General features: G+C 47.0%; 1 protein-coding gene across 1 annotated transcript in view; it reads right to left on the bottom strand.

Moving 5' to 3' along the window:
* The window catches only part of PRR35 (proline rich 35), a 39,566-nt gene that overhangs the window by 6,467 nt on the left and 10,044 nt on the right, over positions 1-23,055 (bottom strand). Inside the window, exon 2 of the mRNA XM_072982575.2 lies at positions 106-1,831. Within this exon, the coding sequence (XP_072838676.2) occupies positions 106-1,831 (1,726 nt within the window). The remainder of the gene's footprint in view (positions 1-105; positions 1,832-23,055) is intronic.

Here is a 23,055-nt window from a genome sequence, read left to right as displayed (position 1 = left end):
ATTTTAGGTCAGAACATCTGGAAGACCAGAGGTTCTCCACCCCTGCCACTGAGTTTATCTTGTGCAGAATGTACTAGACAATGGAGTTCAGGTGGCATGACATACCTGGCTTGGTATCTCACTTTCCTCGTGGTCAGCATGCTGGTGCCTAATAAATCAAGGCCATTGCCTGGAAATTTCCTCTTCAGGTTGTTGATGGTGGTTCCGCCACTGTCCAAGCAAGTCGTCACTGGCATTTCTGCCTTCCTGAGGCTGTTGGGGAGGAGAGGACCGCCATCTTTCATACCCACCAGGTTCTGGTAGGCATCGGGCATTGGCTTTTTGCAAAGGCTGTTGAGCAAGGCGTTGGTCTCCTTTTCATGGATCAGCCACTTTTCCTCTTCCTCCTGGTGGAGCAAGGTCTTGGGGCTTTGCTCTGGAGGAGGTTCTTCGTGGAAACCTTTCACCCAAGGAAGGCCAGCCTTCAGGACAGGGACTTTCAACAGCCCTGCTTTGGCCGGCTCCTGGGGGGTTTTGGCCTGAGAGGGGACCGCCATGGACGATGCTGGTTGCGGCTGAGCCTCAGGCTTGGTGGCCGCCATTTTGCTTTCCGCGGAGCCGAAGGAGTGCTCAAAGAGCAAGGGGTAGTAGAAGCGCGGGAGAAGCGTGGACCTGTCTGGACTTTGCAGGGGCTGGAAATGAGCAGAGTGGGGATGCATCAGCTGGGCAGTGGACGCCAGGAAAGGAAGTTGGGTGAGGTGGGATTGTGGAGTGGCATTGTTGGCCACGGTAGGACCAAAGTAAGAGAAGAGGTTGGGGTTCAGCGGATAGTTAATCCCCAGCAAGGAGAGATTGAGGCTCTGAGGCTCATGGAACTCCCCGTAGGCTGGAGGTGGATAACAAGGGATGATGTTCCCATTGGGGCAGGGCGCTGGGATTTCACCGGCGCCTCTCCGTTGGCCATTGGCCACTAACTTCCATTGCTCCATGAGGACCGCACCATTCCCTGGGCATTTCTTGGGCGCTCTGCCGTGCTTTGCCTTGGCCTCCAACTCTGGAGAGGTGGGCTCCTTCCCTTTCATCACCTGTTTCTTTAAGGAGAAAACATCGGTGATGATAAAATCAGGCGCGGGGTCTTTACACGGCTTGTCTCTTTTGTTTTTGAATCGGAAGAGCAGGGTGTTCATGTCGGCCTCTCTTGACTCCCCAACTGAATCGGCTTCTTTGGCTTTCCCTTTTTCCTCACCCACATCAGCCTCCGGTAACAGCCCAGGTGTCCCTTCCTCTTCCTCCTCCTCCTCTTCCTCTTGGAACTGGTTGGTTTCGTCGCTCATTTTCTCTGACCCGTCCGTCCCCATAGCTTTGCCTGCTCCACTGTCTCTCTCCATGTCATGCTTCAGGTCCGTGGCTCCCGCTGTCCCGGCTGCAGCATCACATCCCTCTGCCTCCTCCCGCCTCCCACGAGCGCGGGAAGCTTCCGTGGCATGCAGGAGTCGGAGCTCTGGGTGAAGGAGGTTCCCTTTCTTGTAGGGCCAGTCCGATTCGATCAGCAAAGACAAGGAGTTCTTACACAGGCTGTACTTCATGTGATTGTAAAGGTGGGATTTCTCCATGCAGGTGAACGGGCACTGGAAACACTTGTAATTATAGGGCTTCCCCCATGGCCTGGGAATGTAATGGGGCTTCTTGGGTTTGCGCTCCTTGTGCTTGTAAACAGGGGCCAGCTTACAGCCAGTTTCGTCCTTGGACATGGCTGCTGCTGGCAAGCTAGATCTCAGGATACCGGCTGCACGGCACAAGGCATTCACCTTTCTTGGCCTGCCCGGCTGGAACCACCGGTCCACAGCACAACCTGAAACGAGACACATTGCAAAACAGTACATTTATCCGCATTCAAACCGAGAGAATGTTTGCTTCATTTTCTCAGCAAGCATTTCCAAATCTGTTTGTGAAGGCTTTCACAACAATACACCCACAACAAGACACACTAATCACCCATCTACAGAAAAAGACAAAAACCCATCTCACAGTCATAAATACTCCACTCCCAAGCCAACTACACCAGAGCACAGAGTGCTGTCCTCTGAAGATGCCGGCCACAGAGACTAGCGAAACGTTAGGAAGAACAACCTTCAGAAGACAGCCAAAGAGTCCAAAAAACCCACAACAACCATTTCCAAATCACTACGTGGGCATTCGTCCTATGACCCTTCGGGAAATGCTGATGCTTGCGTTTAGAGTTCAATCCTCTGCTATCTCTGAGAAAAAGCTGGGAAGGATCACAGTTTGAAATCTTTGGTTCTCTTGAATTTTGATCTTCATCATCATCATCTGAGAAATGCAGAGCTGGAAGGGACCCTACGGATCATTGAGTCCACTCCGTCTCAAGGAGGCACCGTGGGGGAATAGAACCCCCATTTTCGGGCTCCAAAGCCAGAGACCTCAACCACTGAGCTAGGTTTCCATGAAAATCTGTGCACACTGTTGCTTCACATTCCTCCTAAAGCACATGTATACAATATTTTTGAATGTAATTCTGCCCAACATACACATTTTTGCGAGTCATTTGTCTAAAAGCCTTCAAACGCTTATTATTTTCATGTACATATATATATATATTTGCTTACAGTGTTCCTCAATATACCCATTTGGGATGCCTTTCCCGTGGTAAACTCTGGACAAGTAATTACTTAGAAGAACAGCTGAGCTGCTTGATCCTGCATTATTTTGGGAGTACAAAACTTGGCAAGTTCAGATTCAAAACAGAAGCCGATGAACTTCCCCTGCATATGCTAAAATACTGCAGAAACTGACTATTTCAATAATTACTGGAATTATCGGACTTCCAAAGGAGGGGAAAATGTTTTGATGGATGAAACAGGGGATAGATGGACAATTGCAGTTCAAAAATACGTTGTTGTTTTTCTGAACAACACTGCATGATTACCATGTTTCTTCAATGTAACCAGCTTGTTTTGAGACCAGTAGAATCTTTTGGCATAAGGAAGGTCTGCGCAGGTTTCTTCCCTGTCCATCACAGGCCCCCCCAAGGCTTGAATCAAACAGTGCCTGAAATAATAGCCAAGCAACTCAACTCTACTCATCTCTGCAACCCGTTTGCAAGTTAGATGCACGGAAACCTTTGCTGTTTATCTGCCTGAGGCAGCCTCAGATGAATTCACTGGAAGAGCAGGACCGGTTGTTCTATTTCGGCAAACTCCACCCCCCCCCCCCCAAATCCTCCCTCTTCTCTGCTAAACCAGAAAATAAATATATCTACAATGTACTTTCCTTTGTAGACGTTAATGGAAATAAGTCCAGTAAGAGTGAGCGTTGCATGGTTAAGATGCTGCATTGCTGAAGACAGGCAGTACAACAGAATAAAAACGAGGCTATGGACCTACATATTTGCATATGGTAGATGTGTGTATATTCTGTGCTGTCAAGTCACAACCGACTTATAGTGACCCTAATAGGGCTTTTAAGGTAAGCGAGTTATTTTAAAGAGTGGGTTTTACCAGTTCCACTCCATGGCTGAGCAAGGATTTGAACCCTGGTCTCCAGAGCCCTAGTCCATCACTCTGTCCAACCTTGGGCTTCCAGATGCTCTTGGACTTCAACTCCCAGAAATCCTGGCCCGCAGAAGTGGAGGTGAAGGCTTCTGGGAGTTGTAGTCCAAGAACATCTGGAAGCCCAAGGTTGGGGAGCGCTGCATGATTACACCACACTGGGAATCCCTATGGTTATTTGTATCTATCCATTATAGTGTTTAACTTCCATATTTCTGTACAGATGTTGTTATTTATATTTGTAAAGAAATATGGAAGTAAGCACTATAATTTAAAATAGAAGTGCTAGATATCAGCGACCAGGCCACTCGTGTGCCTCCAATTGGACAGGTTGCCTGTCTAGATGTTATTTAGCTTCCAGGCCTGGAGAGATGGGATGGAATGGGAAAGGACATGGCTGGCTGTGTCAAATTTGGAAGAGGACCACTTTTCATTGCAGCGTATTTCTCGCAGGCCCCACACACATTACACTTCACTCCAGTTCAAAGCAAGACATCCCGACCATGTTGGTCCATTCACTTACTCAGCACATTAAACGGTGAATTTCTAGTACGGCCAATTCCGTATATTCAGCAGACAGATCTATAAAATGACCATTCATTTCTTGCTTATCAATGTGTAAGAATTCATCTCTTAAAAAAAAAATGACTAAACGGAGGCTATCATATTTCGGACACATCACAAAAAGGCTTTATAGGTTTAGGGCTTTATAGGTTAGAACCAACACCTTGCATTCAGCCCAGAAACAGATCAGCAGTCAGTGGAACTGGTATTTTTGTTGTTTAGTTGTTTAGTCGTGTCCGACTCATGATCCCTCTGAGCAGCCACAATTAACCATCTGGCTATTGTGTTTTCGACCCACCGAGGTTTCCTGACACTTTCCATAGGCAGCCCCACATGGAGTGCATTACAGTAATCCAGCTTGGCTGTAACTGGCCAAATCTGAAAGCGCAGAAGGCCAAAATGCCAGCATCGTGTTTTCTCGCGGTGCTAGTACTACCTAAGCCTTAAGAGAGGGATTTGAGTCCTTTAGAATCGGGGAAGCCGCTGAACGATGCTCTTCAGTGGGCCAGACGGAGATCCTTAGAGGTCTCAACGGGGTCCTGTAGCCTAAATGTTGCCCTTCCCTGAAGTATAACTTTTTCCATGGTGCAACCGGTCAGTTCAGGAAGCCACCCTTGGTCCAAGCTTCAATCCTTGGTGGGTAGCTTAATTCTGCTGTTTCTTATTTCTCAGTCCAACGGTGTCCTGTTTACTCTGACGCCAATGGAATCTCACTTACGGGAAAGAGGAGGAGGAGGGAAAACCAGGCCGTTCGATCAACCCCCTGCTGTCTGTGGTAGTGGTGGGGGTTCCTCCTTTGCTACCCGGCGGCTTTGGGAACCAGCCTCCGGGGCTCTGCACCGAGAGAGACAGGTGTTGCCAGGCCAGCCTGGCAAGCCATTCCCACACTAGCAGATCTTCTTGGTCTGTTGAATTCCTCTACCTGCCACTACGCATTACTTCCACCGGGCTGCGGAGACACGGCATTATGGGGACGTGCCTGGGGGCCAGCACCACGTCAGAGGCTTTGCACCTGTGCGAGGGAATTGCCGGATCCCTTTGCCATGAGCAGCCTCGAGAAAAAGGAAAAGAAAAAAAAAGAGGAGCCAGACACAGAGCAGAGAGGAAGGAAGTTGGAGCAAACTGGAGAGGAGTGGGAAGGAAAGTGGAGGCGGGGGTAGAAGAACGTGCAGGCGCGAAGTCGTCCGAGGAAGAAGCGGATCAAGAGAGGGGCCAACGCTTCTCTAAGGGACTGCCATTTCCCTGCCCTTGTGCCTTGCAATCAGAGACAGTCTCTCACATCTGCAATCATCCCTGTGAAGTCACAACTTAGTACATGCTAGCTAGCTAGCAAGCAAGCAATTCACTGCTTAAAAGCATGGAAGCCAAGAGGCTGACTATACGGGCTCTTTAGCCTGCTGTTTGGAGCACCGCCGGGACAGGATGGCGCACTCTGAAAGACAGTGATCAGAAAACGTGTTTGTTTGCACCATCCCCCAGAGGACTCCCACCTGCACTATTCTGGTCTCTGTCATTCATAGGTAGGTAGGTAGGTAGGTAGGTAGGTAGGTAGGTAGGTAGGTAGGTAGGTAGGTAGGTAGGTAGGTAGGTAGGTAGGTAGGTAGGTAGGTAGATAGATAGATAGATAGATAGATAGATAGATAGATAGATAGATAGATAGATAGATAGATAGATAGATAGATAGATAGATAGATAGATAGATAGATAGATATGTCAGTTCAGCCGTGCTTGAGGATTTTGGGGGGAAAAAGACACAACTGGCCCTCTTTAAGGATATAGCTACACTAATGGCAGTGAGGGAACTAGTGTTAGTTGCTTGGGAACAGTCGGGCTTGATTAGAACGATCTAATCAAGTCTGACCATTCACATGGAAATGAGTCCTGCTGATATCATGAAGTGGCTTAATAAGAGAATAGCTTCCAGATATTGGAAATTAATTACTCCTTCTGCTTGGTAGAGAGCAGGGGAAGTGAAAATAATTATTTAAAACTTTATATAGACTATTGCTGATGCACTCCATCAATTGTAATTTTTTTCCTTTGCCTTCTCTTAAAGGGCTGATTGAGAAACCACCCACAGTCAAATCTGTGGGAGTGGCCTCAACTGCGGGCAGTTTCTCAAAAGAGAAGGCAAATAATTTTTTTTACAACTGATGCAGTGCATCAGCAATAGTCTGTATACAGTAAAAAAAATTCACTTCACCTGCTCCCTACAGAGCAGAGGGAGTGATTAATTTGCCAATATCCAGAAGTGGCTCACTTATTAATCTACTTCACAATATTGGCAGGACCCATTTCCATGTGAGTGATCAGGCTTGATTAAATTGTTCTAATCAAGCCTGACTATTCCCAAGCAGGTCACACTCTCTCCCTCCCGGTTGCTAGTGTAACTATACCTTTAAAAAGGACCAGTTCTGTATTCAAAATTCCCAAGCAGGGCTGAACTGACATTTTGGTACCTAGCAGAAAATCCAAATGGCATTCAGTCCCTTGAGCTTGGGAAATTTACTTTTGTAAACCTAGTATGCCCCAGGCAGCATGGCTAATGTTTTTCCCCAAGCTGTACTATGTCACTTTCCCTAGCAATTACTTCCATGGGGCAAGACCCACAGAATGGCATCCTATTCTCTATAACCCATAGGGCTTCTCTTCCCATGTAGAACTCTCTCTCTCTCTCTCTCTCTCTCTCTCTCTCTCTCTCTCTCTCTCTCTCTCTCTCTGTGTGTGTGTGTGTGTGTGTGTGTGTGTGTGTGTGTGTGTGTGTGTGTGTGTGTGTGTGTGTGTGTGTGAGAGAGAGAGAGAGAGAGAGAGAGAGAGAACCGGGCTAATTGGACATGCTACTGACTAATTTGCTAGGGATCCATTCTGGACCTTAGTTTGCACTGCACAGGAGCTGTCCAGGGTACTGAACCTCCACAAATAGTCTAAGAACCTTGGAGAGTTCCAGTAGAATCGCAGGTTAAAACCCAGAGTGGGTTCACAGCACCACAACATTGATTTTTTTTTCTCAGAAAGTGTCCTGATGCCCTTTTGGGAGCATATGGGATATTTCTGCCCTACTTTAAGGCCCCTGCCAGCACGTCTTTCTCCCCTGAGGGACACTCAATTTATATATATATATGACTTGTAACTGATGTCTATGGATACAGGGGTCCTACTGTACAGTCCTGGTTGTCTATTATCTGGCAGCCATTAGTCAGCCAGGCTCTTCAGAATTTATTGGAACCATAACTCACATAATCCCTCACCTTTCATTGCCTAGGGCTCATAGGTGTTGTGATCCTAGAACATTTGAAAGGATATGTGTTCCCTAGTTTCATTCTACATTTTGGTACACATTAAGAAAAGCTCTTCCGATAATGATTTCTATAGGAAGAACCAGAGAACAGGGGAATCTCCTTGCTTTATCCCCCTTGAAGGCCATCACATTATACGGTTTGCCTCTCAAGATGGGTAATGAATTCTGGACGTGCCCAATTTTCCAATCATGTTTCATTTGCTCAAACCTCAGCACTGCCGATCCTGCAAGAGGAAATTGAAACAGATGGCGTGCATGAGAAATTAAATTACCAATGTAACTTTGCATAAACCTTTTTGGACAATCCATTTATGTGCTCACCCATGTATGCCCACCTCACCTTGAGAGTGAAAAGCGTCTAGATTGCTCTAGAGACCAATCCATTTTGCAAACCAGAGGGAGAATTTTTGAAGAACTAATTCCAGGTGGCATAATTATAATAATCGCTTTATTCATCCAAGAGCGATTCCCCAGATCAAAGCTGGGAAACATGTAGCTCTTCAGATTTTGCTTTACTGCTCCCATCATCCTTCACCACTGGCCATGTTGGTTAAGACTGGTGGGAAATGCAGTCTAACACCATCTGGAATGACTAGCCTTGTTCATAAGCAGTGGTTCCCAATAGTTTGGTGGGTTTTCCGGGCTGTTTAGCTGTGTTCTTAACATTTTTCTTCCTAATGTTTCACCAGTTTCTGTGGCTCCCAGTGGTTCCCAACCTTGAGCCCCCAGATGTTCTTGGACTGCAACTCCCAGAAACCCTTGCCAGCAGAGTTAGCGGTGAAGGCTTCTGGGAGTTTTAGTCCAAGAACATCTGGGGACCTAAGGTTGGAACCCATTGCTCTAGAAAGACCATTCAGATCAAAGCTGGGAATGTTACTTGAACTACAACACCCCAGAATCCCCCAGCTAGCCAGGAATCAGAATCTCAAATTTCTCCAGACTCTGGGCTATACAGAGAGACCTTATTTCTATTATTCAAAAAGACATTGTGCTGTTTTTCTATCTTTTCCTCTTTAGCCGAACGTGGAAGAAAAGGGGGGAAGAACAGAAGGAGCAATAGGAAATAATGATAAATTTGTAAGAGGAAGCCATCATTCTCATCCCATTTATGGTCTGTATATGGGGCAGGACAACTATATGACAGAAGCTTCAAACGGGATCAGTTTTGAGAACTAGAACCAGAGAAAGACAAGGTCTTGCCTAGGATATATGCAGAGGAGATATTTAATCAGAGACCTTTTGTCTTCCTCCCTCCCCACTGAACAACTTTTGTGATGCTGACAATGAAGAAATAAAGGTGTTGTACCTCTTGGTTCAATCATCAATCCAAACGGGGAGGGCGGTCAAGAAATCAGAAGAGGACTGAGGCTCAGATGGGCAGCAATGAAGGAACTTGAAAAGATCGTCAAGTGTAAGGATGGGTCACTGGAGACCAAGACCAAGATCATCTACCCTTGTGTCTCCAGTCACCATGCATGGGCGTGAAAGCTGGACAGATAAAGCCGACCAGGGGGAAAAATGATCTCTTTGAAATGTGGTGCTGGAGGAGAGCTTTGCTGATACCATTGGAAGGCAGAAAGCCAACCAAATGGGTCCTTGACCAAGTCAAGCCTGAACTAGGCAAAAATGTTGACCTTATCCTACTTTGGGCAGCTCATGAGAAGGCTGGGTTCTTTGGAAGAGACAATAATGTTGGGAAAAGTGGAAAGCAGGAGGAAAAGAGGAAGACCAGTTATGAGAGGTAGGCTTGGGTTTACAAGAGCTGAGCAGGGCGGTTGAGGACCGCACCTTTTGGAGATTACTCATTCATAGGGCTGCCATCGGTCCGTTGATGGCACATAACAACGAGAACTCCTTGGCTGGCAACTCAGCCACCACCGTAAGAAGCTGCATCTCAGGACATTCGCCCCGGCCACCTTTTCTGTCCACCTACTCTGTCCCTCTCCGTACTGCGCTAATAATCAGCCTTTGGTTAAGAGCACGCTCACTGGTTGTCGCTTTTCATGACAACCTCATAAAAGCTTGATTTGTTTTCACCCGGGGCTACCAAAAGAACCCAATGGAGCCGAGGTGCTTGCTAATAGCTCGGAAAGGCCCAGGAGTCAATCATCCTACGACTCATTGGGATAAACGGTTGGTATCGATCAGTGTTTATGTCAGTGCTGTGTCAGCTGCTGGGGGAAAAATAATCACCCTGCTGTTTTCCTCCCTAGTTTAGCCTTTTAGCTTTTTTTTTTGACATGAAAATTAAAGTAGAGAGCTACCCACAGAGCAGGATGTGGGTTTGGGGGGGGGTGGCGTTTGTGTGTTGCTCTTTGCTCGAATTAAATGCTCTTTTGTTGTAATGTGCATGAGATCTGGGGACAACCCCAGAATTATTTCAGGGCTTATAATGTTACCCCCCGAAGAAGGGGAGGGTAAACCACTTCTGAGTATTCTCTAACTGGAATACCCTGAAAATGGGTCACCATAAGTCATAATTGTTTTGAAAAACGCCATGATTGCATTATGCGCTGGTGACCAAAATGCAGTCACTCGGCATAATTAATTACACTAGAGTAGGCCCCTGGATCAATGGAACCTGTTGAGGAGTTGACTCATTATATTCCCACTGATTCAATGGACCCACTCTATTTACTGTGTTAAGCAACCAGACAAGATTTGGCCACTGGCAGCTTCACAGTTAAAAGGGGATACAACTTTATTCGTTAAGAGATTGGGCATGCTTAGCCTTGAAAGAGAAGACAGAGGGGTTATAAGATAACGCTTTTCAAATACTTGAAAGGGTGTCCTACAGAGGAGGGGCAGGATCTGTTCTCCTTCATTCCAGGTAATGGAACATGCAACGATGGGCTCAAGTTACAGGAAGACAGATTTTGATTGAATAACAGGAGAAACTTCCTAACTGTTAGAGCAGTACGACTGCTGTGTTATTTTTACTTTTTTTTTTTACATTTTTATTTCTTGCAATTCGGCATAGTGCTAGTACAGAATGACAGATAGAAAAATATTTAAAACAGAAGCTTCCCTACAGCTTGACACACATGCATGGAGACAGACCGACGGACATACCAACACACCAGCGAGTGGCAAACACCACAGACACAATTTACACCAACAGAGAACTCCACATAGGCCAAATGTATTGACAATAAATAGATTTCACTTGTGTGAAATCTCACAGCCAAGTAAAATACCTTGGTTTCCGACCAAAAAACATGCTTCTCATGCAATATGCATCATGTAGTTACCTTTTAAAAAAATGATTTGAAACATGCTAAACCCAGTTCAAATACAGAGGGCTTTTTTCCATGTGTAACCATGCTCTAACAGAGAAGGGGGAGATAAAGAAAGAGAGAAAAGAGGCTAGCAGAAAGTGAGTCAGGAGAGACAGTAAAAGAGAGGGGATTGACTGTATAAGAGAGGGAAGGAGAGAGGAGAAGAGATAAGATGCCCCACATCTTTTCCACCTTGGCCTTGCCCACTGGAAAAATATGGATCTTGACCACAACAGCAACATGCCACCCACTGCCAGTCTGGCAGCAATCTCTGAGTCAGAAGGGCTGTTCTTATGCAGGCGGCATCCGTCCCTACTTCTGGTATATGTGAGATTCCTTCACCACATTTCCAGTGGCGCCCTTGTGTGTCCTTAAGTAAACAGCGGGTTTTTTGAAGTGTGCCACCCATTCCTAGCTGGAACCAACGGCAAAGGGCCCGTGGATTCCAACGAGCCTGTGCCGCACGCAAAGAGCAAAGGCAATTATATAAACAGGGGCGCTTCCAGATGAGTGAAAAGCTTGCTCTTTCCGTGTCTTGTGGAAATAGCTAGGGGAGGCGTGGGGTGGGGATGGGGGGGGCGCATCTCGGAAGACACTTCCTGTCGAAAGCTCGCCTGGGAGCAAGTGATCAGTTAAAACAATTGGACAGATCATTAGGGGATGTATTCGAGCAGAAGGATCGCAGCTGACCTTCCAGCGTGTGCCAGAAATCTCTAGAACGGGCGAGGACCTAAAATCTTCAGGAAGCTGCTGGCACCCATTGGGTTGGATCAGGTGCCTCTCCTGGATGCCCCAAACCCAGAAGGGACCCAGCACCAGAGGCAGAACAGGGGGCAGGCGGGCGCCAGCACCTGGCATCTCCTTAGGCTCTCCCGACGGAGTAGAGGGGTCTGCATACCTTCGTTTTTACTTCTCACAAATGCCCACGTAGTGTGACACAACGTCAAGTTCTCTTAAATGGGGCATTAGACTGGCAGCTCCTGGACAACTTGGGATGAATGTCACTGCCCCAATAATTGGCCATAAAATAGAGGGGGGGCATCGTCATAAGAGCAGCTCACACTCTGCCCTAGACTCCCTCCAACACAGAGCTTGCTCTCTCAACTAGAGGCAGCTTATAATCAGAGTTCAGTACTGCTATTTTTGGACTACAGACCTCACAATCTGCCAGCTTTTAAACTACCGTATTTTTCTGTGTATAAGATGCCCCCATGTATAAGGCACCCCCCCCACTTTTCTAAACCTAAGTCTAAGTGGGGCTTAGCAAGTGGAGGGGGAAACAGGGATCAAAGCCCTGCCGGATCGCTTTGATCCCTGCTTTCCCCTCCACTTCTTTTTGTTCTTTCCTTAGCTTACTTCCGTGTATAAGACGACCCTCAATTTTTAGTCTAAAGATTTTAGACAAAAGTGTAGTCTTATACATGGAAAAATACATGGAAAAATACGGTACTTTTAGACTGTAGATCCCAGCATTGGACACCCTTTATTGGTGTCTGAAAACATCAAATGCTTTCCATTCCTCGTTCGAGGAAATCCTGCGGATTCGCCAGAAGCCACCAACTTCTCATCAAAAGCAAACTAAAAATAAACATTCCACCCCTATTATGTCCAGAGCTTGGAAAAGTTACTTTTGGGGGGGGGCTACAACAAGCAATAGCCACACCGGATGGGGTATACTGGAAGGTGTCGTCCAAAAAACTAATTTTCCCTACTCTTTATTTGAGGAAACCTCACAAACTACCGCGAACTGACATTTATACACCCATATACTCAAAAGGAAACATCGAGCTACTCTATATCTCTCATCACCATGACCTTCCCCTCCTGATAACCAGTAGAATTCTCTCCATTCCATAAGAGTGCCTAGAAATGATGGAATCTATTATCCAACTGTTCTGGAGGGAACTAAGTTCATAGATACTAGAAACCTGTGCTATGCACTTGAGCATGAATGAAAGGACGAGAGTAAATATAATGTATCATTTTGAATCAAACTATACATTGCATTAAGGATATAACTGACAACTATGTCTGTCCCTTCCTTCCTTCCTTCCTTCCTTCCTTCCTTCCTTCCTTCCTTCCTTCCTTCCTTCCTTCCTTCCTTCCTTCCTTCCTTCCTTCCTTCCTTCCTTCCTTCCTTCCTTCCTTCCTTCCTTCCTTCCTTCCTTCCTTCCTTCCTTCCTTCCTTCCTTCCTTCCTTCCTTCCTTCTCTCTTTTCCTGCCTTTCTAACTTCCTCCTCTCTTTTCCTTCCTTCCTTCATCCCTCCCTCCCTCCCTCCCTCCCTCCCGCTAATCAAAACCACAATGCCTCCATCTGCCATCTTCCTCTAGAGAGAATTTCTGCACGAGAAAGCTTTGTGAAATTGTAGTCCAAGTGATCTGTGTCACATCTTGAATGTGGGAAGATGAGGCTGCAAAACCAGGATGGGAGGGACCGCTCGGGGGGGTGGTGGTTTCCACACCCTGCTCTCTTCCATAGTCTAGTACAATGCACGGGACCCAGCTGGGACCTTTATATAGAAGATGAGTCGGGGAGTCACAGTCCAGCCTGTCCTCTCTTTCGTGGGCCAAGCTGGTGGCTCACAGATTTGTTTCGCTGATTAGAGAGACGTTCATGTTTCTTATGTGTGTGCCATCTATGCACGAAAGCTCCAACAGTGTCACACCCAAATCAATAAGACTGATAATCTGAACAGGGCAGCCGTGGCAGAGTGGTTAGGGGCGGATTCTGATCTTAATTCCCTCCATTCCAATCAGCCCCAGAGTCTTGCTTTTTACTGTCTCTCTCGGCCACACGCCCTATGCCCGTCTTCTTCGTTCTCACCCTGTCATCCAGGCTGGGAAAACCTGCTCTTCCTCTAGGTCTAATCAGGATCTCATGCCTCTCCCAGCAATGTGGTCTGTGCGGCTGGTAAGCTGACGAAGCTTTTCCTGGAATGGAGATACGGCAAATGGAAGAAGAAATTTTTGCAAGACGCCTTAACGCCAGCGCCTTGCAAAAGCGCAAGAACCTTACTGGGAATCAAGGGATGTTTTTCAGAGAACCTAAAAGCAAAAGGAGGGCTGCCCAGCCTTTACCGGTATCTTTACAAAGTTCATCCTTCATCACTTTTGCCTTCATGAGCACAAGGATCCCCAGCCCTCCCTGCAGAGATGGGCACATATGGCCTTCCAACCCACCCTGTCCGTTGCCCGTCCCAGCAAGCCAGGATGCCAGAAAGCAAGGAAAGCTAGAAAGCGATAAAGTTCTGGAGTCTTGCATCTGAAGGACTTAATGTGAATCGAACCTGCCTGGTGCTTCTTCTGGATTGCAAGCAGGTGGATGATGATTAGAGAAGCAAGTGGATTGCATCTGTTCCATGGCACTCACCTGACAAGGTGAGCTGGCTGAAACGCCCGGGAGAGTGATCCCTCGGTGACCCTGATGCCGCTGTTGCCAGAATGGCACCAAGCTCCACCTTGCATTAAGAACACCACCGAGCGGTCTGCCCTCTTCCTCCCTCGACGCCCATGTGTGCCAAATTGCCCTCTGGGGTTTTTATTGTTGGTGGTTTGCATTCACCCTGGCAAGATGTAAAGTAGGGAGGAGGAGAGCAGAGGAAAAAAAGGGGGCAGAGTTGAAGATTTGGAGCAGGGGGAAGGTCAGCTCCTGCTTGCCGAAAGCTGATCAGACACGGCGAGGACCGCTGCGGGCACCGAAGATCGGTTCAAACAAACCCAGCTGGGCAGGAAGAAGAACGGTGGCTCCCCCAAACAGCACCAGACGGGTTGCAGGTTGGTTGGGCAGAACGCCGGGCTTCTTTGCAAAACTCTAGCTCAGCCCTGCCAAAAACTGAAACAGACCTTTGCCAGCGTATGCACAATACAATAACAATGGGCAGGCGTAGCGAAGGGAGCGGTTGCAGGGTTGATGGCCCAGGGCTTTTTTTGATTCGCATAGGAGGTGACCATGTATTTTTGGTACCCACCTCTCTGCTTGCTGTCTTCCCGTTGAGCTCAGCAGCTCCTAAACAGGGAGCCCCAGATGTGTTTGTACTACAAATCTCAGAAGCCTGGTTCCTAAAGTGTGCCGGCTGGGAATTGTAGTCTGTGAACATCTGCACCCCCCCAAGTTCCAGAACCACTGCTTTGAGTTGATTGATTCTTTTGATTTCTATCCGATCTTTAAACCCCCTGAACTTTATTCCCAAAAGGGTTTAGCAAACGCTTGAAAACCGTCCGCGATGAACACATAAATAGTTAAATAAATTATAAAATGGAAATGCTTCCGAGTTAAAACGAATTTAAAAGCCTATTGATAACAAAAGGACAGAGCCAACTCTTAAAATATATTTTGTCAGCAGACAATCAGTTACTCAAAGTCCGTCTTAATTTAAAATATATATATTTAAAAACGCAAGCTTATAGGTATATGATCAGTGCAAAGAGGGTGGGGCAAGAAAGGCAGTTAAATATCCATAAAGAAAGTGTGGAATGTGTGGACAAAGATAAGTACCTTGGAAATGGATGAATGAACATAGCCATGCAATAAAAGCCGGAATAAAGATGGCCTGGAGCAGCTCTCTTAAGATGAAGAATGTGATACACAACAAAAACTTAAAACCAGCTTTGAGAAAGCACTCTGAGGCTGAGAGGCCGCACGGTGAAGAAGTGGTAAGACAAATGAACGATGGACAAGAAACCACAGCTCTCATAAAATGCAGATCGAGAATATTTTGGCCACATGGCGGGAAACAAAAAAAGTGCAGGTTGTCACAGCGGATCATTCAAGGTGAAATGAAAGGGGGAATAAGTACAGGGAAGCGATAAAGCTAGTGGCCAAAGAACCCTGGTTCTGGGGTAGCGCAGCGTCATAGTTGTGACACAGGAGAACGGCAGTATCCACAGGAAATCAGTTTCAAGCCCTTCCAAGGGACTCTGAAAAATGCAAAAGGATTGAATGTTATGCATTGCATAGTCTCTGGCTTCCTCTAGTGGCCAGGTTTGGTAAGTACAACCTGGAAATACATATAAATACATATTTTGGGGGTTTTATTTATTATTTTCAGGATGCGGATAAGTGTATCAGTGGATGCTGATCCCTTGGATGGGATAGTCCTACTGTATTCAAAACCATGCTATAGCCACGATGATGCCCAACATCCAGCAGAAAAGGAACATTGAAAGCAAAATACCGAGCGGTTTGGTGGCAACACGTAGCAAGACCTGGTTCCGGGAATTTTCTGCTAGAATATGGAGTTCTGTGCAGAACTGATCAAGAGTCTCCCTCTGAGACTAAGCCAGAAGTCATGGTGGCAGAGGCTGCCCATAAGCCCTTCCTTTCCTCTGCCATCATTCCCCTCCCCCCATGACATCCATTCCCCCTTCTTTGACCCTATTCACTCACCTTCTGCTTGGAGGTATGGTGGATTTGTGGTTCTCAAGCGAGCATGCATGTTTCCCTGGTGGGACACATAATAAGTTCACGGGGGCAATGACATTAGCCATTTACCCTGCAATTGGCATATAGAGGAATCTAAATAGAAGCCCAATGACTGCGAGATGTTAAAGCTGAATGGGGGGGGGGAGCCTACTGTGGAATCATCTCTTTTGAGAGGGGAATCACCTTTTTCCGTTCAGCTGGCCACAATTAAGGGGGTGTTAAGAGACCCATCCTGTTGTTTTTGAAGCCGTCTACAGTGATATTTGAATCCCTCTACAGTGACAGAAGAACGGGCAGGACTCCTTACCTCCGTGCTGGCTCAGGGCGCCAAAGGACTGGACGACGTCTCGTGCTGACCTTCAGCGCCCAGATGGCACAGCGTAAGCCTACACAGGTGGCTGATCGCGTGGCAACAGCTTGGCAAAACAAGTGGCTTTCCGAGGAGTCTGGGAAGGAGGGCCTGCTGCGCTTTCCCTCCTCTGAACAGCTTGGAAGAAAAGATGCCCCGGGAGGAGACGAGAGGAGGCAGGGGCCGGGATGAATGCAAGGCAGGGTTGAAGAAGGTTAGAACTCTTGGCCTTGGAAAATGTTCCAGCAAGGAGAGGTTGTTAAAAAAAACCCAACGACTGTGGTATGTATGAGAAAAACAGATGAATCTGAGCTAGGAAAAGCTTCTTTGGGGTTTAATAATTGCTGACCGCCAAAGAATTGATGCTTTTGAACTGTGGTACCGGAGGAAACTCTTGAGAGTCCCTTGGATTGCAAGGAGAACAAACTTATCCGTTCTGAAGGAAATCAACCTTGAGTGCTCACTGGAAGGACAGATCCTGAATCGGAGGCTCCAATACTTTGGCCATCTCATGAGAAGAGAAGACTCCCTGAAAAAGACCCTGATGTTGGGAAAGTGTGAGGGCAAGAGGAGAGAAGGGGACGACAGAGGACGAGATGGCTGGACAGTGTCATCAAAGCGACCAACATGAATTTGACCCAACTCCGGGAGGCAGTGGGCGACAGGAGGGCCTGGCGTGCTCTGGTCCATGGGGTCACGAAGAGTCGGACACGACTAAATGACTAAACAACAAATTCCACATCATGGGAGTCGTAGTCCAAAGAAGTATCTCATGGACACACCCTTCTCCCAGAAGGTCCCTTGCAGAAGTGAGGCGAGGCGGTGTGTTAGATAAAGTTTTACTGTTTCATGGAAGCCAGGAGTGTGAAAGGTAGGGTGTTGGCCGGGACTCGGGAGATCTGGGTTCAAATTCCCAACTACTCATGGAAACTCATGGGGGGTTAGCAATGGTAAATGACTCTTGAACTTCTCAACCTCCTAGGGTTGCCGTAAGTCGGAAGCATAAGGCGGAGGCATGGAAGAAAAACAGAGGCATCAACAGGCGGGAGTCAAAATGGCCACCTCCAGTATCAGAGGCAGTGTGGCTTTCAGTGCAAGTTCTGGAGGATGCCAGACACACCGTGCAGTTGTCTTTGTAGCCTCTGCTTGTCAGGATCCGCTGTAAGACGCGAATGCACACTTTACGCAACCAGCAGTAGGATTATTTTAATGGATATTTGGGTGAAAATGCATCGTTCAGCTCCAAGGCCGCCATCACGCTAAAATCTTCAGGGCATCAAATGTGACAGGAGCCTGCAAGAAAAATAGCTCTAGTCCAGCCCTGGGAAGTGCTACTTTGGGGACTACAATGCCCAGAATTCCCCAGCCTGCAGGGCTCCTAGTCATATTCGGTGGGGAATGCTAGGAGTTGTAATCTCTCCATTACCTTTCCAAGCGCCACTAATTTCCCATGAAGCTGGGGAAGACTATGGTGGTTATTTTTTAAATGCTGCTTTTCTGTGTCATTTCCAGCTGTTTGTGACTTGGGTGGCATGTCGTGGCTTTGCCCCACGAATCCAGCTTCTCGAATCCAGACCTTGTCCAAGTACTAAGGGCATCTACTTCTCCTGGTTTTCTTATGCAGGTCTCCTAATCCTTTGAAGAAATCAATTCCCTGCCCTTCCCCAGGGCAAGCTTTTCCTCCAAGGACGAGGCGTTTATCTCGCAGAAATATCGGTATTTACATTCCTCAGCGGTTCAAGACCCGGAAGGGTAAGAAACTCCTGCCCACCAATCCTGTTGCCAAATCATGTGATTTTTTTAAATGACAAATTGCAGAGTTTTATTCACATGTTTTCCCATTTCAGTTGCAGGGCAGCCTTACCCTCTCATATCAAGCAGGAATATTTATTTATTTATTGGGGAAAAAATCCCTGCATTTCTCCCAAAAAAAGACCCAAGCTAATATTCAAATATTAATAGATATTGGGGAGCTAAGGCAAAGTATTTGAGGATAGTTCGGGCCTGAATAGGTAATTAAAAGCCATTGACTTTACAAATGACCTGCTTCCCGTTTGTTGATATTGGCCCATCCAGCATCCTGTATTTTAGGATTGTTTTTTAATGCATAGAAAGTGCTGACTATGAGGACTGCCCTAAAGAGAACCTGTTCTTCCGAATCTACCCTTACATCACTGAGTTTGGATCTTTCTCTTCGCTCTTGTAAGAACATCTGGAATTCACACGGAGTGCAGCAGGCCAGTGCTAAGCACAGGTGGTTGTTAAGAATAACTGACCTGGAAATTAGTATTTTGGTAAAAATAGGAAAACCATTATTGCTTCAGGAAATCTGTTCAGGATGGGGGGAACCCTAAACTTTGCTAAAGAAGCCCCTAATGCTGGCTTCTCAAATTGGAGGTACCCTGCTAACAATAATGGTGGAGACCCCCATGTTAGAAGGGTTGCCTCTGTGTAGCAAAGCAAAAGAGGAATTTATTCGCAACCAAAAACAACAAGCCAGCCTGTCTGTCTGTCGTCACCCACTGCATTTGGAAGCTCAACGTCTTTTACTCTCTTAACGTCTCTTAGTTTATTCTCGTGACTTCCCCAAACCCCAGTTTTTAATGGCTTTGCATTTTGAATCATCCACACAGAGGCCGGGGCCTTTTGGAGCAACGTCGTGTTAATTTGTAACTCGTCCATGTAATTTTTGGAGGGGTTTTTGTGTGTGTTTTGTTTTGGGTCATTTTGTGTCACAGAGCCCAAGGCGATGGTTTGGGGAGGCCCAGACCTTCTGCGGGGGAAGCTGTCCTTCGATGAGACGATAACCGAAGTGGCTTTGCACATTTCAAATGACAGGGCGCTGGAAAGTTTTATTCCTCTCCTCTCTGGCCGGAAAGGTCAGGGCAGTTTGCCTCCCCATCAGTTTTTATCGGATGCCCTTTTGTGCGTTGATAGGGAGATATGTTCCTGAACGATCGCTGCTGCCGCGGCGTTGGGATGTACGTGACTGGCCCCTTCTGGCTTGGTTTAACCTCTAAGGAGATCTGGGGACAGGAGGAAACGGTAAACTCACAGTGACTGCAGTTCAAAGTCAAACGAGCTGTGTGTGTAGCCAAGAGAGAATTGCCGAGAGACAGAGAGACAGAGGAAAAAGATGAAGGAATATGGTAGGGTGGCCATTTGCCTTATGCATGGGGGGCAGTCCTCTGTTTGAAGTACTGCCAGTTCAAGTCTGCTTTAAAGGAGGAGGAGGAGGAAGAAGGGGGTGGCGGGAGAGCCCATGCAGAACAAAGGAGCCTCAAACTTGCTTATCCAAAGTTAGGATGTAATTAGATATCAGCAAAGGATCTTGCATGTCCATGCTGGGAAGGGTTGCTTCGCTGAGAGCAATCTCCCTTAAATGGGCCCTTCTGTCCAGCCCAGCCCTGTTACTGGACCAAAAAAGGTCCCACTTAGGATCAGGTTGATTCATGAATGATCCCCTGTGCATCATGCATTCACTGGGAAATATGTATGCAAGCCACCCAAAATGCAAGCTATTTCCCCTGTCTGATCACACTTTTATAGTAGCAGTGATTCCACTATGAGAAGGCAGAATCGATTTCCACCTTTGCATCTTGACCTGGAATTATGGGCAATTTTTGTGCAAATCTACAGCCCCTTCCGAGACCACGTGGAACACTCTTCTCTTCCTCCTTCCTTGCTCTGGTTCTCCGACTTCAATCAGACCCTCCCCACCTTGGGAACCAGGTCAGCCAGAGGTCTCGAAGGGCTTTCAAGCTGCCTTTGTGTGTGTGTGTGTGTGTAGGTCATCCTCACAAACCACATTCAGGCTTGATTTGCTCTAAGACCCACTGGTTCATGTTTCTGGCAATCCGGGGTATCCACAAAGCTCTCCTCCAGCACCTCCCATCTGCTTTCTTTACTGTCCAGCTTTCAAGCCCATACCTGGTGATCAGAAAGACAAGAGTGTGGACGATCTTGGTCTAGTACGTGTCATTAGATCTCTCTCTCCCCCACCCTATAATTAAACCTCAACTAAGGATTGAACCCTAAGGAGAGATAATTTGAATCCAAGGCCTTCCGATCCAGCCCAAATGCGCTCACCAGGACACACACTGGTCAACAACTTGTGTCCAAATACAATCTCCGATTTGGGGCCATGTATAAATATTTGCCATGTAGTCCCACTCTTAGGTCTGAGGAAGTGGACTGGTCCACGAAAGCTTGTATTAAAATAAAGCACTTCGACTCTAAGATGTGCTGCAACATTTTCATCTCCTTTATTTTGTATTTTTTTTCTTTTGTTTCGGCCTGATATACCTACACAAACGGTCTCCCTTGGTGAAGGATCCAACCAGACATGGTCCAGACAGCATCTTGTTTTACTGTTTCATTGGCACCTTGAGAGGTCAGCTTTTTTTCTGACCTTGCGGGGGGGGGGGCTGCTTTGGTTCGCCCACCCCGATCGACCAAAGAGCCGTTTTCAAGGATCACGCAGCAGAGGGACAGACTCTGATAACGGAAACCCAATTCAACCTCTGCCGATCCGTGTTTCCGAACGATGTGGTCCAAAAGCATAAATTCGCACCGTTCTGATCCCAAGCTTCCACCGGCTACTTATTTGAAAAGGGAGTCCGAAAAGGCCCTGTAAAGCCACTAGTCCTTCTGGCTGGGGATGACGGGAGTTGTAGTCCAGCATTTCTCGGGGGCAAGAGACAGGGGGAAATTGCTTTTGCTGGTACCTTGACTTAGATTGGCATCCGGGTGGTACTGTTGAGGGCGCTCTTGACTTGATCATCAAGGCACCTTAAGGGCACACACTGGCAGATGCCTTTTCTCTGAGAAAAGAGTCTGTCTGAAACACCCATTTGCTGGGAAGACAGGTTTTCATTCCTATACGCCAGGGTTTTGTAAAATGTAACAGCAAGACAATCGGCCTCGCCAGTTCTTCAGAGGCCTCCTTCATTGGTGCTCTGACAAAATGCCTGTCATTAGACAGCCTGTAATTCTTTCCCAGCTGGGTGGGTAGCTCCGTGGTTTAGCTCTCTGGCTGCAGAACCAGGAAGTTGGGAGTTCGATTCCCAGCTGTGCATCCTAGAAGATCCAGCCTGGGTAGCCTTGGGCAAGCTGCACAGTCCCAGGGCTCCCCCTAGTGGAAGGGAATGAAAAATCACTTCTGAGTACTCTCCACCTAACAAGCCCTGAATAGGGTTGCCATAAGCCAGAATTAACTGGATGGCGCATTATTATTATTAATTATTTCACACAGAGGAGGCTTTACAGGGCTCTTGGTCCTCCTTTGTACCACAGAAGCCTTTCCTTTCCCTTCTTTCTTAGCCAGGATTCGATGGATAAACGTAAAAAGTAGCAAACCTCGCCCTTGCCAGGAGTAAGTAAATCTGTCAGGTTCAACTCTCGCAAATCGGCAGACTTGTATAATTTTTCTGAACCAAGCAATTTTGTGCTTCCCCCTTTACCAACCCGGATGGCCTCGGACCCCTCAATGCCAGGGGTGGCCCACATAAATGCTGCTAGAGGAATATGGTCCTGCCTGACGTTACAAGCCTGTCTGTAGCCCCAGGCAAACCAGGAGAGGCTTTTAAACACACACAGACACACAAGCACACACACACACACACACACCCCACAAGGGTGGGGTGTTGGTGGTGATGTGGCTCCTTTGTTCGTTTAGCAAAGGAATTCCCAACTTGGAGTTTATAGATTGGCCCCTTTAACTACAACAGCCTCCAGGGCCCAGAGAAACAAAGTACACTTCGGTGGGTTGGTATTGTTGTTCTCTCTCTCTTTTTTAAATATTTTATTAAATATTTCTTAGACAGAACAGCCTTTGCCCAGAAGGAGCGAGCATGAAAAATGTATGTGAGGATCCAGAGGAAGGAAGAGGCTGGCTGGAAAGAAGCGATCGATCAAGCCGCTCTGAAAGCCACACAGCTGTGCTGGTTTCCTCGCGTTCGCGCTGCGCGTCTGTTATCGCTGGTCTTGTCGGTGGTTGGACTGTGGGCTTGTTCTCCTAAACCGCACAGTCAATCCATAACAGTCAGCCCGTTGAAGGAAGGGAGGGCTTGTGGACCCCGTGAAGAAAGAAGACAGACCAAGACTTTCTCTCTCCCCAACCCAGCCAAAATGTAAATAGCAAGGGAGGCTCTACCTCCCTGTCACACCCCAGCCAAAATCATACCTATCTGGTCAACCAGGTTGAACAGTATTTGCAAAACTGCATAAGCTGGACAAAACCCTCCAGAGTTTAGAAAAATAATGTTTTTAGACCACCACAATCCCTCAGCTTGCATCGCTGAGTGTTGTCGTTTCTGAACTCTGCAAAAATTTACAATAAAATAAATAAAGAAGTGGCTATACCCATTTATTTCTGCACTTCACGGACAGAAATCTAGGGAACCTCCTCCATCTCTATGCTCAACTGTGTTCGTTTACTTGGCATTAACCGGTTTGGCACTGATTCGAAAGAAGGCAGGTTGAATTTCCTCTGCTGGCCTCCAGCAGAGTAAGGCGCAACAAGAGTAAGCCTATGGAATCAATGGAATTTATGGAGCAGTTAGCTCACCAAAATCCCCATGGGTTTTGTTAGGCTG

The sequence above is a fragment of the Pogona vitticeps genome, chromosome 13 (genome assembly GCF_051106095.1).
Source record: "Pogona vitticeps strain Pit_001003342236 chromosome 13, PviZW2.1, whole genome shotgun sequence".
Lineage (NCBI taxonomy): Eukaryota > Metazoa > Chordata > Lepidosauria > Squamata > Agamidae > Pogona > Pogona vitticeps.
This window is presented reverse-complemented; position numbering and strand designations above follow the sequence as displayed.